Source organism: Mytilus galloprovincialis, chromosome 3 (genome assembly GCF_965363235.1).
Source record: "Mytilus galloprovincialis chromosome 3, xbMytGall1.hap1.1, whole genome shotgun sequence".
NCBI classification, from domain to species: domain Eukaryota; kingdom Metazoa; phylum Mollusca; class Bivalvia; order Mytilida; family Mytilidae; genus Mytilus; species Mytilus galloprovincialis.
Genome location: NC_134840.1, coordinates 5,680,978 through 5,693,171, shown reverse-complemented (window position 1 = coordinate 5,693,171; position 12,194 = coordinate 5,680,978). Strand labels below are relative to the sequence as shown.

The 12,194-nt window shown below is 30.1% G+C and overlaps 1 protein-coding gene across 1 annotated transcript in view; it reads right to left on the bottom strand.

Annotated features, from left to right (window-relative positions):
* The window catches only part of LOC143067032 (uncharacterized), an 89,525-nt gene that overhangs the window by 76,628 nt on the left and 703 nt on the right, over positions 1-12,194 (bottom strand). Inside the window, exons 3-21 of the mRNA XM_076239969.1 lie at positions 11,854-11,912; positions 11,079-11,446; positions 10,126-10,238; positions 9,357-9,424; positions 8,139-8,395; positions 7,709-7,821; positions 7,349-7,416; positions 6,648-6,910; positions 6,015-6,131; positions 5,002-5,115; positions 4,541-4,657; positions 4,068-4,184; positions 3,198-3,311; positions 2,747-2,866; positions 2,309-2,422; positions 1,501-1,620; positions 1,014-1,127; positions 540-653; positions 40-153 (exon numbers count right to left, since the gene is read on the bottom strand). Coding sequence (XP_076096084.1) covers positions 40-153; positions 540-653; positions 1,014-1,127; positions 1,501-1,620; positions 2,309-2,422; positions 2,747-2,866; positions 3,198-3,311; positions 4,068-4,184; positions 4,541-4,657; positions 5,002-5,115; positions 6,015-6,131; positions 6,648-6,910; positions 7,349-7,416; positions 7,709-7,821; positions 8,139-8,395; positions 9,357-9,424; positions 10,126-10,238; positions 11,079-11,446; positions 11,854-11,912 — 2,584 coding nt within the window. The remainder of the gene's footprint in view (positions 1-39; positions 154-539; positions 654-1,013; positions 1,128-1,500; positions 1,621-2,308; positions 2,423-2,746; positions 2,867-3,197; positions 3,312-4,067; positions 4,185-4,540; positions 4,658-5,001; positions 5,116-6,014; positions 6,132-6,647; positions 6,911-7,348; positions 7,417-7,708; positions 7,822-8,138; positions 8,396-9,356; positions 9,425-10,125; positions 10,239-11,078; positions 11,447-11,853; positions 11,913-12,194) is intronic.

Below are 12,194 nucleotides of genomic sequence, written 5' to 3'. Positions count from 1 at the left end.
CAATCAGTTATGAGCATATAGTAAAGATACATTACTTACTGGTTCCACACAGTGTTCCTTTGAAACCAGGAGTACAGGTACAGTAGAAGCTACCAAACACATTGTTACAAGTAGCACTGTTTAGACAGGGGTTAGCTAAGCATTCGTTTTTGTCTACAAAGAAAAAAAGGTTTGTCAGTCTAAAATATGACGTGTAGAACACAATTAATGACATATGTTTTTGACTGTTTCACATGTTAATCCTTGAACTGCTAAAACTTACTCAATGTGTTTGAACTATAAGTATTTTTCAAATTTTTGTAAATCAGTGATTTTTTTTGTTTATTGTTCAGAAGTGGTTGTAACTGTTTGAGGTCCTTTTAGTTTCTAAGCTATCAAACATTTTATATTTTTGTCTTTCCACAGTAAACTTTTAAATTTTGATTTCAATATCTAATAATCTTTATAAAGCTTTTGAAACATTCAAAATGGACCTGACCATCATAAGATATGTTTTATTCTGTGAGAGGAACATTTTTTACATTTTTATGTATAATTACCTAAATTACAGTTTGGCCCTTCAAAGCCATCAGGACATGTACAGTAATATGATCCCAAGGTCTCGTAACAAGACCCACCATTCAAACAGGGGATCATCAAACATTCCTTCTTGTCTGAAACAAAATTATATAACATAGTATCTGGATATAGCATCAGCTTAAATAATTATTACTGGCAAAAGCTAAAAATATTCTATACTGAATAAATATTATGTTTTATTATTTTGCTTTTATAATACAGGTGGTTGCTCACACAGGTTAAAAAACTTTAAAAAATTTACTGCAAAAGTTCTTATGGTTTCTACTTGATTTTTGAGTGATAATTTTTCATATAATGCTTGCTACTCAAGTGATATAGGTTTTATCAGTCCAGTGGAAAGGGCATCATGAGCCTCATTGGTGTTGCCTAAGAAATCAGTGATAAACAGATAATGTTTCTTGTTGATAAATCAATATTGACAATGTGCTTCTTACCTTCTTGACAATGAACTCCATCAAAGCCAGGTAGACACATACAGTCATAATATCCTGGATTATCTACACAACTTCCACCATTCAAACACGGATTATTCACACAATCAGGGATATCTGGTAAAAAAAATAGAATATTTGACACCAAGTCATGTTTCATTTTGTTAATACATGTGCATAGTTTAAGTAATCCATAAATTTCAAAATACCTACTTTTGATATTGCCAAAACAGAAACGTGTTCTCTTCAATTTCATTTTTTTTTCACAATGAATTTAAGCTTAGATTTCTTCTTATAACATTTAAAAATATGATAAATGTTGTCATACTATTTTAGTTTTAATTATGTTGAATTGATAAGGCTCATTAATAATCATTTAAATTTTCTTTTTCAGTAGATGAATTTAATATGTTGAATAATTTCTGACATTAAAAGATGTCATTAAGACTAGGAATTCCCAAACTAGCAAGTGACTTTTTGTTTGACTTACCGACAGAACAGTTGACCCCAGTCCATCCATTATTACAAATACACTGGTATGATCCCACTGTATTGATACACTGACCATGTTTATGACAAATATCAACAAATTCAGCACATTCATTTATCTCTGCAAAAAAAACATATAGACGTTACCATGGTGCTTCAAGAAAATCTGAATTTATTGGTGTATCTGTATGATATTATATTCTATTATCATTATAGAATCAGGCTAGTTAAAGGGTCAATATTTGCCATTAAAGCACATTTAGCAATGACCAAGTCTCTATATTACCTTAAGTGTGCAGTAGAAGTAATGAAAAACATTTAAATCTTTTTAAATGATGAATTGAAAAGGAACTGTTCTATCTTACATTATTTTTTTCCAATCAAATGTTTATTTGTGTGGCTTATGTATCTAAAAGTTACTCTCTGTACCAATAACTTGGCTGCAAATGCAACTTTGATATAACTTTGATATACACATAACAGTTTTTTGGCATAATTAAAGTATTTTGTTTTGTCTGAAGAAAACCGAAATTTATGAAGTGAAGCATAGCATGTGACTGACAATGTCTTTTTGGTTTCAAAAAGATAGTCATTTAACTCTAAATCATTGACTAGACAATTATTGTTTATTTGGAAGTAAGACAAAACACAGTAGTCCATGATCTATAACTTACCTAGTCCACAATTCTTGCCCTTACACCCAGGTGGGCAAGTACATTCATAGTCGCCCAATAACTCTTTACAAATACCCCCATTAAGGCAAGGTTCTATAGCACAACAATGATAGAAGTCCCTGATCAATAACTTACCTAGTCCACAATTCTTGCCCTTATACCCAGGTGGGCAAGTACATTTATAGTCGCCCAATAACTCTTTACAAATACCACCATTCAGGCAAGGTTCTATAGCACACTCAATTACATCTAAAAATAAAGTACATAGGTGTTTTGATTAGAATCATATTACTACTATAAAAACATCTATTGTCAACTTTGTGTATCAATACAGAATTGTGTCATACATGATATGGAGATTTGTTTTGTATAAGAAAATCTAATCTCATAAATACTACATTTGTACAAGTCTTATTTTCTGCAGAATTTCATTCAGTACAATACTGTAAAGCTTCTAGACTATTTCAATAATAGTATTGTATCATGGATCATGGATGATTAAAACTTTACACAATTCCAACGTACATTAATTTCAAACAATAAGTTAAAATTAACCTCCTTTGGGAAACCTACCTGTAGTACAGTTCTGACCCATCCATCCCTGAATACATCGACAATCATAACTGCCTTGTAGATTAATACAAGATCCACCATTGAAACATATACCAGGGTATTCCACACATTCCATTATATCTATAATATAAATAAAACACATAACAATTCATATATCAGGGAATTCCTAACACTCCATTATATCTATAATATAAATAAAACACATTACAATACATATACCAGTGAATTCCAAAGCTTTATTATATCTATAATATTTACAGCACAATTACACTTACTCATTGTTAACATTAAGTACTATAGATTGCCTTTTTCTTCTACATTTAAAAGAAAAAGGTTAAATTGTTTGGCTCATCATGGTATTTTTTTAATGAGTGCTTTAAAAAGTTATCTGTCAAATTCTATTTCAGTTATTGGTGCAATTCTGTTTAACACCTTATGACAAAATGCCTACCTCGTTCACAGTACTGTCCAGTCCAACCAGGAGGACATTGACATTTGAATGACCCAAGAGTATTCATACAGGAACCTCCATGTTGGCATATATTCACCTTGCATTCATTCAAATCTAAGGTACAAGAAATATTTTAATTAATACATATCTTATTTTGCATGGATTATATCTTTATTTTTATTTTGCTGAAATTGACAATTTAAATACTTTTTGATGGGAAATTGTTTTTCTTACCTACTGCCTTTAAGGGAACAAACATTAAAAGTCCAACAAATAATCAGGGACATGCAAATTGAAGGTATTTAAATCTGTTTCAAAAAATTTCTAAAAAACTCTCAGCATTTCTTCCATTAAGACAGTGTCCAACATGCATCCTTCAACTATTTAAATGAGAAAATTCTGATGCATTTGGCGTTGCCTAAACTGTTTTCTTTGTCAATAAAAGAAATTTGGAGATGCAATGTTAAAATAATGTACATAATTGGAAATCTTTCATGCCATTTAAAAATTTTGTGCTCTAAAGTGGCATTTTATATAATGTAGTAAAATAAACTGGGATATCTTGAATTACCAGCACCTGAGATCACCTCCATTTTTTATTGGAGTTTCTTGGTCTTTAGTTTTCGGTGTTGTATTTTGTGTACTTTTTGTCTGTTGCTGTTATTCGTTTGTGATGTTGTCAGTTTATTTTTTGACTAATGAATTTGAATGTCCCTTTGGTTTCTTTAGCCCTATTTGCTTTATTGACCATGATTAAATTTTATATTGAGTTTTGTACCTGTCAATCATTCCATGCAGCAACTATAGTTGACCTATTGCTTATAGTATCTGTGGTTATGACTAGTAGAATGCATCCTTATTAAAACTTACCAATGTCACACAGAGTGCCTGTCCATCCTGGTTTACATGAGCAGAAGAAATCACCAGGTCTGTTTACACACGCACCCTCATTCTGACAAATTCCAAATTGTAAACATTCATTTATATCTGTTAAAAGTAAAAATTCATCAAAATTTATATAAATGAACAATTAAACATGGAACATTACTGGATATTTAAAAAATATACATGAAAACCTTTTCTGTAATGAGAAACACAAATAGAGTTAAACAAATTATTTGTTAACAAATCAAGGGACACAAAGCCATCTTTTCCTATAGTGCTACCAAGCTCTTTGATTTCTAACTATGCAGAACAAAAATATATGTTTACTTGTTTACTCATCTTTACAAACTTATATTACACTTCTGCATGAGCTTATATACTAACATAATTCATACTATTCCCTGTATGATACTTAGTGTCCTATATACTTATCAAACAATAATGTCCTATATGCTGACCTAATTCACAATTGGTTCCAGATCTGCCCATGACACACATACATAAGTATGACCCTGGTGTGTTTACACATGTTCCTCCGTAGAGACATTGGTTAGGATTCTGGCATTCGTTGAAATCTGAAAATAAAAAGATTCAAATGAGAGATATATAGAAAACCATCACTCAAAGAGGAAAGGATGTAATAAAATTAACAATTGAAGAATAAATGTGGGACAGGTATCTATTAATTTATTTGAACATTAAAAAGGTCCAGTTGACTAAAAGTGGTGTTTGGTATCCAATCAATCTCTGTGTGCTAACTGTCATTTGTAAATTTATATTACCAAAATCTTTAAATTGTTGAGGATTGTCCTTTAAAACAGTGCGTTTGTATTTTATAATCTTTGAACCTACTCCCAAACCTTTAAGGTAATGGTTTATAATGGTATGAAACAACTAAACTGACTTTGTTTGAACCTACCAATATCACAATGAGATCCTGACCACCCAGTTGGACATTGACAATAGTATCCTCCAAATGTGTTCACACAAGATCCTCCATTCTGACACAAGTTGACAACACACTCATTTACATCTAGAATACACATAACACATATCTTATAAAACATTTACACAAATCATTTACATCTGGAATACACATTAGACATATTTTATAAAACATTTATACAACTCATTTATATCTGGAATACTCATTAGACCTATCTTATTAAAGGTTTACAGAATTTTCTACATAAGAAAATGCCTGCACCAAGTCAGGAATATGACAGTTGTTATCTGTTTGAGCTTCACTTTTGCCATTTGATTAGGGACTTTCAGTTTTGAATATTCCTCTGCACTCAATATATATATATATCTTTGGGATTTTTAAAATCCACATGTACACAAATTGTAATAAACCGTGAGTGTCTCTTTTCATATGATGAAATAATTGACATTATTCCATATTGATAAAATTTTAGTATGATTTTCTATATGAATGGGATTATGAATAAATAAGCATATTAACCTGCGGAAAAAGTATATATGCATATACATGCATAATTTTTGTAAAAAACGTTTGGTGTCCAATTGGTTTTGGTAATAAATTGCCATTACATACATTTCCCATTGGTCTCAGTGAATATCAGTTTTTCAAAAGTCAATAAAACTACATATTTACCTCATCAAAAGACAGTAATTGTATATTATTAAAAATATATAATACAATATTGATTACAAAGCTGAATTAATTTTTTTTTATTCATTTCATATCAGCAAATCTTCTATCTTCTGTACCTGCTTGGTTTAGCATTAACTTAATTATCATAAACCTTATATGTTTGGTATCTCTGACTCTCTTTATCATTTTGGTGAGTGCATATCAACAAAGAAGGGATGCATGTCCTAACATTTTTTCACATAGACATAGTTCAATATAAAAAAATGTGATTTTCTGATTGATAGACCACATATATATCATGTATTATTTGTTACCTTCTTGACAGTTGGTTCCTGTAAATCCTATTGGACATTGGCATATGTATCCTCCCACACTGTTACCCATACAAATACCACCATTGGCACATGGGTTGGCCATACAAGGAACCAGTGCTGAAATACATTCCAATGATTGCTAAAAGACCCATATAACTTATATAGTACTTTAGTTCTTTTAAATAAAACCCATACTTAGTTCATGTTCAGCTTTGAACTACCCAAAACTAGGTAAAATTTTGTAACAAATTATTAGTACAACATATTTGTAATTTTTAAGTTCATAATCAATTTCAACTTCTACTTTGTCCATGATCTACACACAACATTTTTAAACATAAATAGCATTATTCACAGTATTTTTTTTGTTCGAAAGAGCAGCATCTATTCCCTCAACAGAAATGAATATATCCCTATACTTTATGCTTTTTTCACTGTTGTATACAAAGAAATTAGTATTAATTTCTGTGCATAGTAAGTTTGACAACTTCTTATGCCAATCAGTATGACAAGATATAAGTATGGGATTTACTTTTTCAGGACTATTTGAATGTTTTATTCATATATTACTAGAAATAAATTTGACAGTTATGAATTAGTACAAATATTTGTTATTTGTGTGTTAAATCTTACTGTATGAGGTTGTAGGTCCAGCAGTAGCTGTAATGGATGGCCCAATAGTCTTGGAATATTCAAATGTATAATTGCTAGCATGGACTGTAATCTGACAGGTTCCTGTTCCAAGTAATAGGTTCCCTAATCGGAAATAATTATCTCCTTCTAGATAGGCTTTAGGAGCTTTGTTCTGTAGTGATTCCAAAACTAATTGAGCATAGTTTTGACTCAAAGCAGCTGCATGGTATGTGCTGAATTTAATTGTCTTAGGTACTGCGAATCTGAAAAAGTAAATACATAGGTACTGCATGGTATGGGCTGAATCTAACACTATTTCAAGTTTGTAAATGCATGCATATAGGATAAGTTATGGAATTAGCTTTAACTGATTTTGAACAGCAACAAGTTTCAAGTAACTTTTTGTTTTTTATTGTCTTATTTGATCAGTTTTGTTGCAAAAATCCAACTTAACTTATTTAGGTAAGGGTAACAAAATGGTAAAAAATACATTATTTCTTATGAAAAAAATAATCTTGCGATTTCATTGGTTAACTACCTGAAAGAAAAAGAACTTTCTGACTAGATTTGCTGTAAGTTCTATCAACTTATTGCAACAAAATAAACATATTTTGCTTCTTATTGTATAATTGAAGAAAAAAAAGCAAACAGAGAAAAAAATAACCGACATGTTTTAAATATGATAAAATTAAACAACTCACCCGAAATCATTCAGCTCACATTTTAAATATTCTGACTGGAATGCAGTCTGATTAAACAGACGGACCACCTAGGAAAATATCACAAAGTATCAATTACTATACCATATTACTTGTTTCAAAAACAAAAGAAAAATTTCTTCTCTAGAAAATACATGTTCACCATTAAAACAAAATAATTTAACTTTATATTTATGCAACTGTTGTTTTTTCTAAACAAAATTACTTGGTCTTTCTGTGATTTGTGTATTCAGAATTTCAGATCTAATTGTTGAGGCAGTCTACGCCAAGAAATTATGTATTTACGCCAAGAAATTGTGTATTTTCAAGTACAATATACATACTAGTTTGAGTTCTACTTACATCTTTACACATGTTTTCTTGTTGTTGATTAAACATGTAGGTAGTAGGGTCTGAGTATTCTTGTGGCAAGGTTTTGTTGTATAGGTGACATATGTATTCATGTCGTGTAGCAGCTAAAATACAAATATATTGAACATTTGATAAAAAAAGGTTTCTATAAAATATAAAGATTATATTAGAATAGGATTTAAAGTACAAACAAATTACACAAATAATAATGGACAAAACAGCTTCACAATTAAATTGATATATCTATTCCTCCAAAGTCAGATTCTGACATCCTTTCACATGGTATTTTTTTCAATAAATATGGCTCACTTCTCTATGATTCGTGGTAAAATACAATTTTCATTAAAACATTATGAACATTCAAACCTTTTTTCTTATTTTTTAGGTATAAAATGTGTTGAAGTATATAGTGGTTACTTACAGTAAGGTATAACTGGAGGTGATGTGGTTACCCATGGTGGTATGGTGGCTGTTGCAGACATGGTATAGTTTGTAGGAATTATGAACGAATCACCTCGACCCCATATCAGTTTGAGATCACCAACATCAATCAGATCAAAGCTTCCCTTCCTGTTATGGGGAGCTATATCTCGTAATACCTGAGTTAAATTGTCCTTCAGGTATTGACCGTATGGAGTGTCGAAAATGAGGTGAAAGTTCACATTGGTCGGAAATTTACTACAAAATATGAAAAAGGAAATACACACTATGCTTTATAGAAATACAGACTGGGCTAAATAGAATTGGAACAAAAAATAACATGATATACAAAATAACATTTAATTATAGTACTTGTAGGTTTCAACAATAATTCATCATACTTTCTGGTATATTTGATGAGTTTTTTACATGTTAAAGATCACAAATTAAATGTTTACCCTATTCCCTTGGTGATTGATTAGAAATAATACTAGGGTTAAGGTGGCTCGGGCCTTTTCGAATTTTCTATCAGAAGTGCCGTATTTTTGGTTATTTTATTCTTTAAATAAAATGAATCAAATTGGTCGAAAAAAATAGGGGGTCACGGACCATTTAAGCTCAAAATTTTGCTTTTAAACAGGTATGTAAAAGGGACCATTTTTCAATGAAAAGATAGGGAAAATACAGGTGTTGACATATTTTTTTCGGAATATCAAAAAAAAGTTCTATGACAATTTCTCCAAAACTGTAATATGAAAAGCTGGAATATAGCTTCGAAGAATGAGCCAATAAAAAACATAGGTCACCGATAAGGAAAAAAAATTATTTTGCTTTTAAACCCAAATTTTGGCGGGAAAATGGCGAAAATGGGTGAAATGTCATTTTGACCCTTTAAAAAATACAGATAATAACGAAAATATCCTATTAGTCACATAACTACAATGATTTAACATTTCTAATCAATCAAAATATTTAAAAATAATATGGAATTTATGACAAATACTTTTGTAATTCATGCGTAAAGTTATGCGCAGTCGAATAGTCCCGAGCCACTTTAACTGTAAAATGTTTACCCTATTCTCCTGGTGATTGATAAGTGAATTAAGTAAATGTGTTGGGTACCACCTTAAGATACAAATAAGATATTTACCCTATTCTCCTGGTGATTGATAAGAAATAATACTAGGGTTAACTGTAAAATAAATCATTTCATACTCACTTGAAGTTATCTATCATACATTCTTTAAGATGACCTTGGAGGTTGGATACACTAAAATATGTCTGCAACTGAAATTCAAAAATAATCACGTAAATATTTGTTTCCCTAGTAACAGAAAATGTGTCAGAAATGGCATGAAACTTCAAAGTATTGCATGTTTAGATTGACTGGTTTAAATATTGAATAGTCTAATGGTTGACATTTTTCATGGATTCTGTGGTTTATAATACATTTGTCTTTCTCCATCACGACAATTTTATTTTCATTTAGTATGGTAAATTCTTTTATATTTACCAAAGTAATTATTACACCTTAGGTTGTAATAGTCAGATGATTTAGGATAAAATTGAGATTGAATCAACTATATATAAATTGGAATGTTAAAGGATTAAAGTAGTATTTTCTTTCCTTTTCTATCAAAATACAATCACAATCAATATTTGAATTTTTTATGATTACAGAATATAGAATCAGGAGCTAACAGACATTCAAAACTATTATACTTAAAATAGTTCAAATCAGAATCATTCATCATTCCTTCTGCTCACTGATTTTAGTTTTCTTCTCTCTAATTTTTTTCTCCAAAAAATTATAAATGGAGATAAGATTCTAAAAAGTTGATTTGTTCTTAAATAATTACATTAGATGCATACATTTTTAGAATGAAGCGCTTCCGCACTTGGTACATAATGTACTTCAGTTAACGCTTTTACACCTTTAATGAATTTACAAAAAGAAGCATTCAATTCTTAAATAAAGTGTCACTAACATCATCACAGAAGTCCCTTTGAAGATTAGCAAACTGATAAGAAGTTTTGTCCATAAGGTCGGGTGTCCACTGGAAATCATACAACCCATAGGTCAGATTGGCATGTGTAGAATCTGCAAACATAGGAATAGTAATGTTTTTGTCTTATCTTAATGTACTGTAATGGCCATTAGGTAAGTAGGTGTTTATAATGGTAAATTTTAATACATGCAGAAGATTCATATCTTGAAATAGAAAACTTGGCTATTGTTGAGGACTGTAAGTTGACCTTTAAATATATATATATATTTTTTTTCATGTTGGTGTGTTACAATAAGATAGCCAAACATCACAAAATAGACAACATGAAAAAAAAAATATATATATATTTAAAGGTCAACTTACAGTCCTCAACAATAGCCAAGTTTTCTATTTCAAGATATTAATCTTCTGCATGTATCAAAATTTACCATTTATATACAGTATTGCAATGTTAATATATTGTCATACATTTTTGTGAAATAAACTTAACAATAAAGAAATAAATTCTAAGAAAATATCATTATAATTTACTAACTACAGTATGTTTTTTTGTGGTACATTCAAACAAAACATTTAACATCCAATGAAACAGAAATTATCGTAAATTATGTTGTTCCAGTTGTAAAGACTATGAATTTACAAACCAATAAAACCATTAAATATTCATAAACCACAAAACTACTAACAACAAACATAGTAAGTTCACTAGTTAAAATTGATTTACATTTGTCAGTTCAAGACCAAACATGAGTGCATGCACATTTGGTTTATTATTTTGTACATAAAACAATATATCTAAATGTTTGCATAACTGTCAATAAAATTCACTGTGCATGAACAAAAAAAATAACAAGCTTAAAACTGATTTAGAAATGTTGCAACAGTTGTTACTGCCAGATCCAAGTAAGTTTATAATACAGTGTAATACCAACCATAGAGAACATAGACTGTAGTTGTTCCTCCAACTGTGGCTGGTGGCAGTGATGGTGTCCCTTGACCTACATATACTGTAGACGTTACAATACTTCCTGTTATCAATGGACTAGCAGTGGTGTGTGGCATGATTGTAACACTAGTGGTCAAGTCCACCGCTGTCTGGACACCTTCTAATATGACCAATAAGTCCCCTACAAGCCATGTGCCTAGGTTCTGTCCTGAGGCATCCAGATCAGGTTTCATATAAGGACCTGGTGCATTGGTCTTGATTAATGACACAACTTTATCAGCTGTAAATGTGTATGGGTAGGAGTACTGCAACTGAAACCTAGCTTTGGTGTAACTTTTGCTTGGGTCTGGTGATCTGTAAAACAAAATCTATGGAGGTTACTATTTTAAAATTGCAATAGATGTATCAAAGGTTTCATTAATATTTCTTATAAGGAACATGCATGAAGTTCAACATGAACAATTCAGTCTTACAATAAGATTGAAAAAAATCTGCCTAGCATAAATTCAATAGAGGGAAGTATCTACCCAATAAAAGTACGTTCTTATAACACCACTAATCTAGTTAAAAAAAGGAACGATAAAAGTTTCAAATCAAATACTGTTTTGCATTTAATCCAATGTATAACTAAATAATCAAATGTAATAACTTATGTATAACTTTGAATCAAATATAATAACTTAACTATATTCAATTTTCAAAGATGTCCATATAGAAATTTAGATCTCAATTTCATAAAATATTTACACACGTAAACTTACATGAACTGTAACATTTTGCATCCTTTGTATGCAGGATCATTTATGTGAAATCTTTCCATCTGTAATAAATAAAGGAAATTAAAGTTACAGCAAAAAAGTTACAGAAAATTTTATTATTCTTGAATTATATATTTTTTTCTCTTCAATATGGAAAATTATATAAAATCAAGGATCAAATAATTTCTATTTTTTTCCAACCCTTTGCAATGATATAAAAATTGTTCTAATAGAAATATGATTTGTTCTGATTTAAACAAATTTCTACTGATATGCAATGGTTAAACAATTTATATACAAAACTATCACAAAAGTTAGCATATTGATCATTTGACCATAATGAT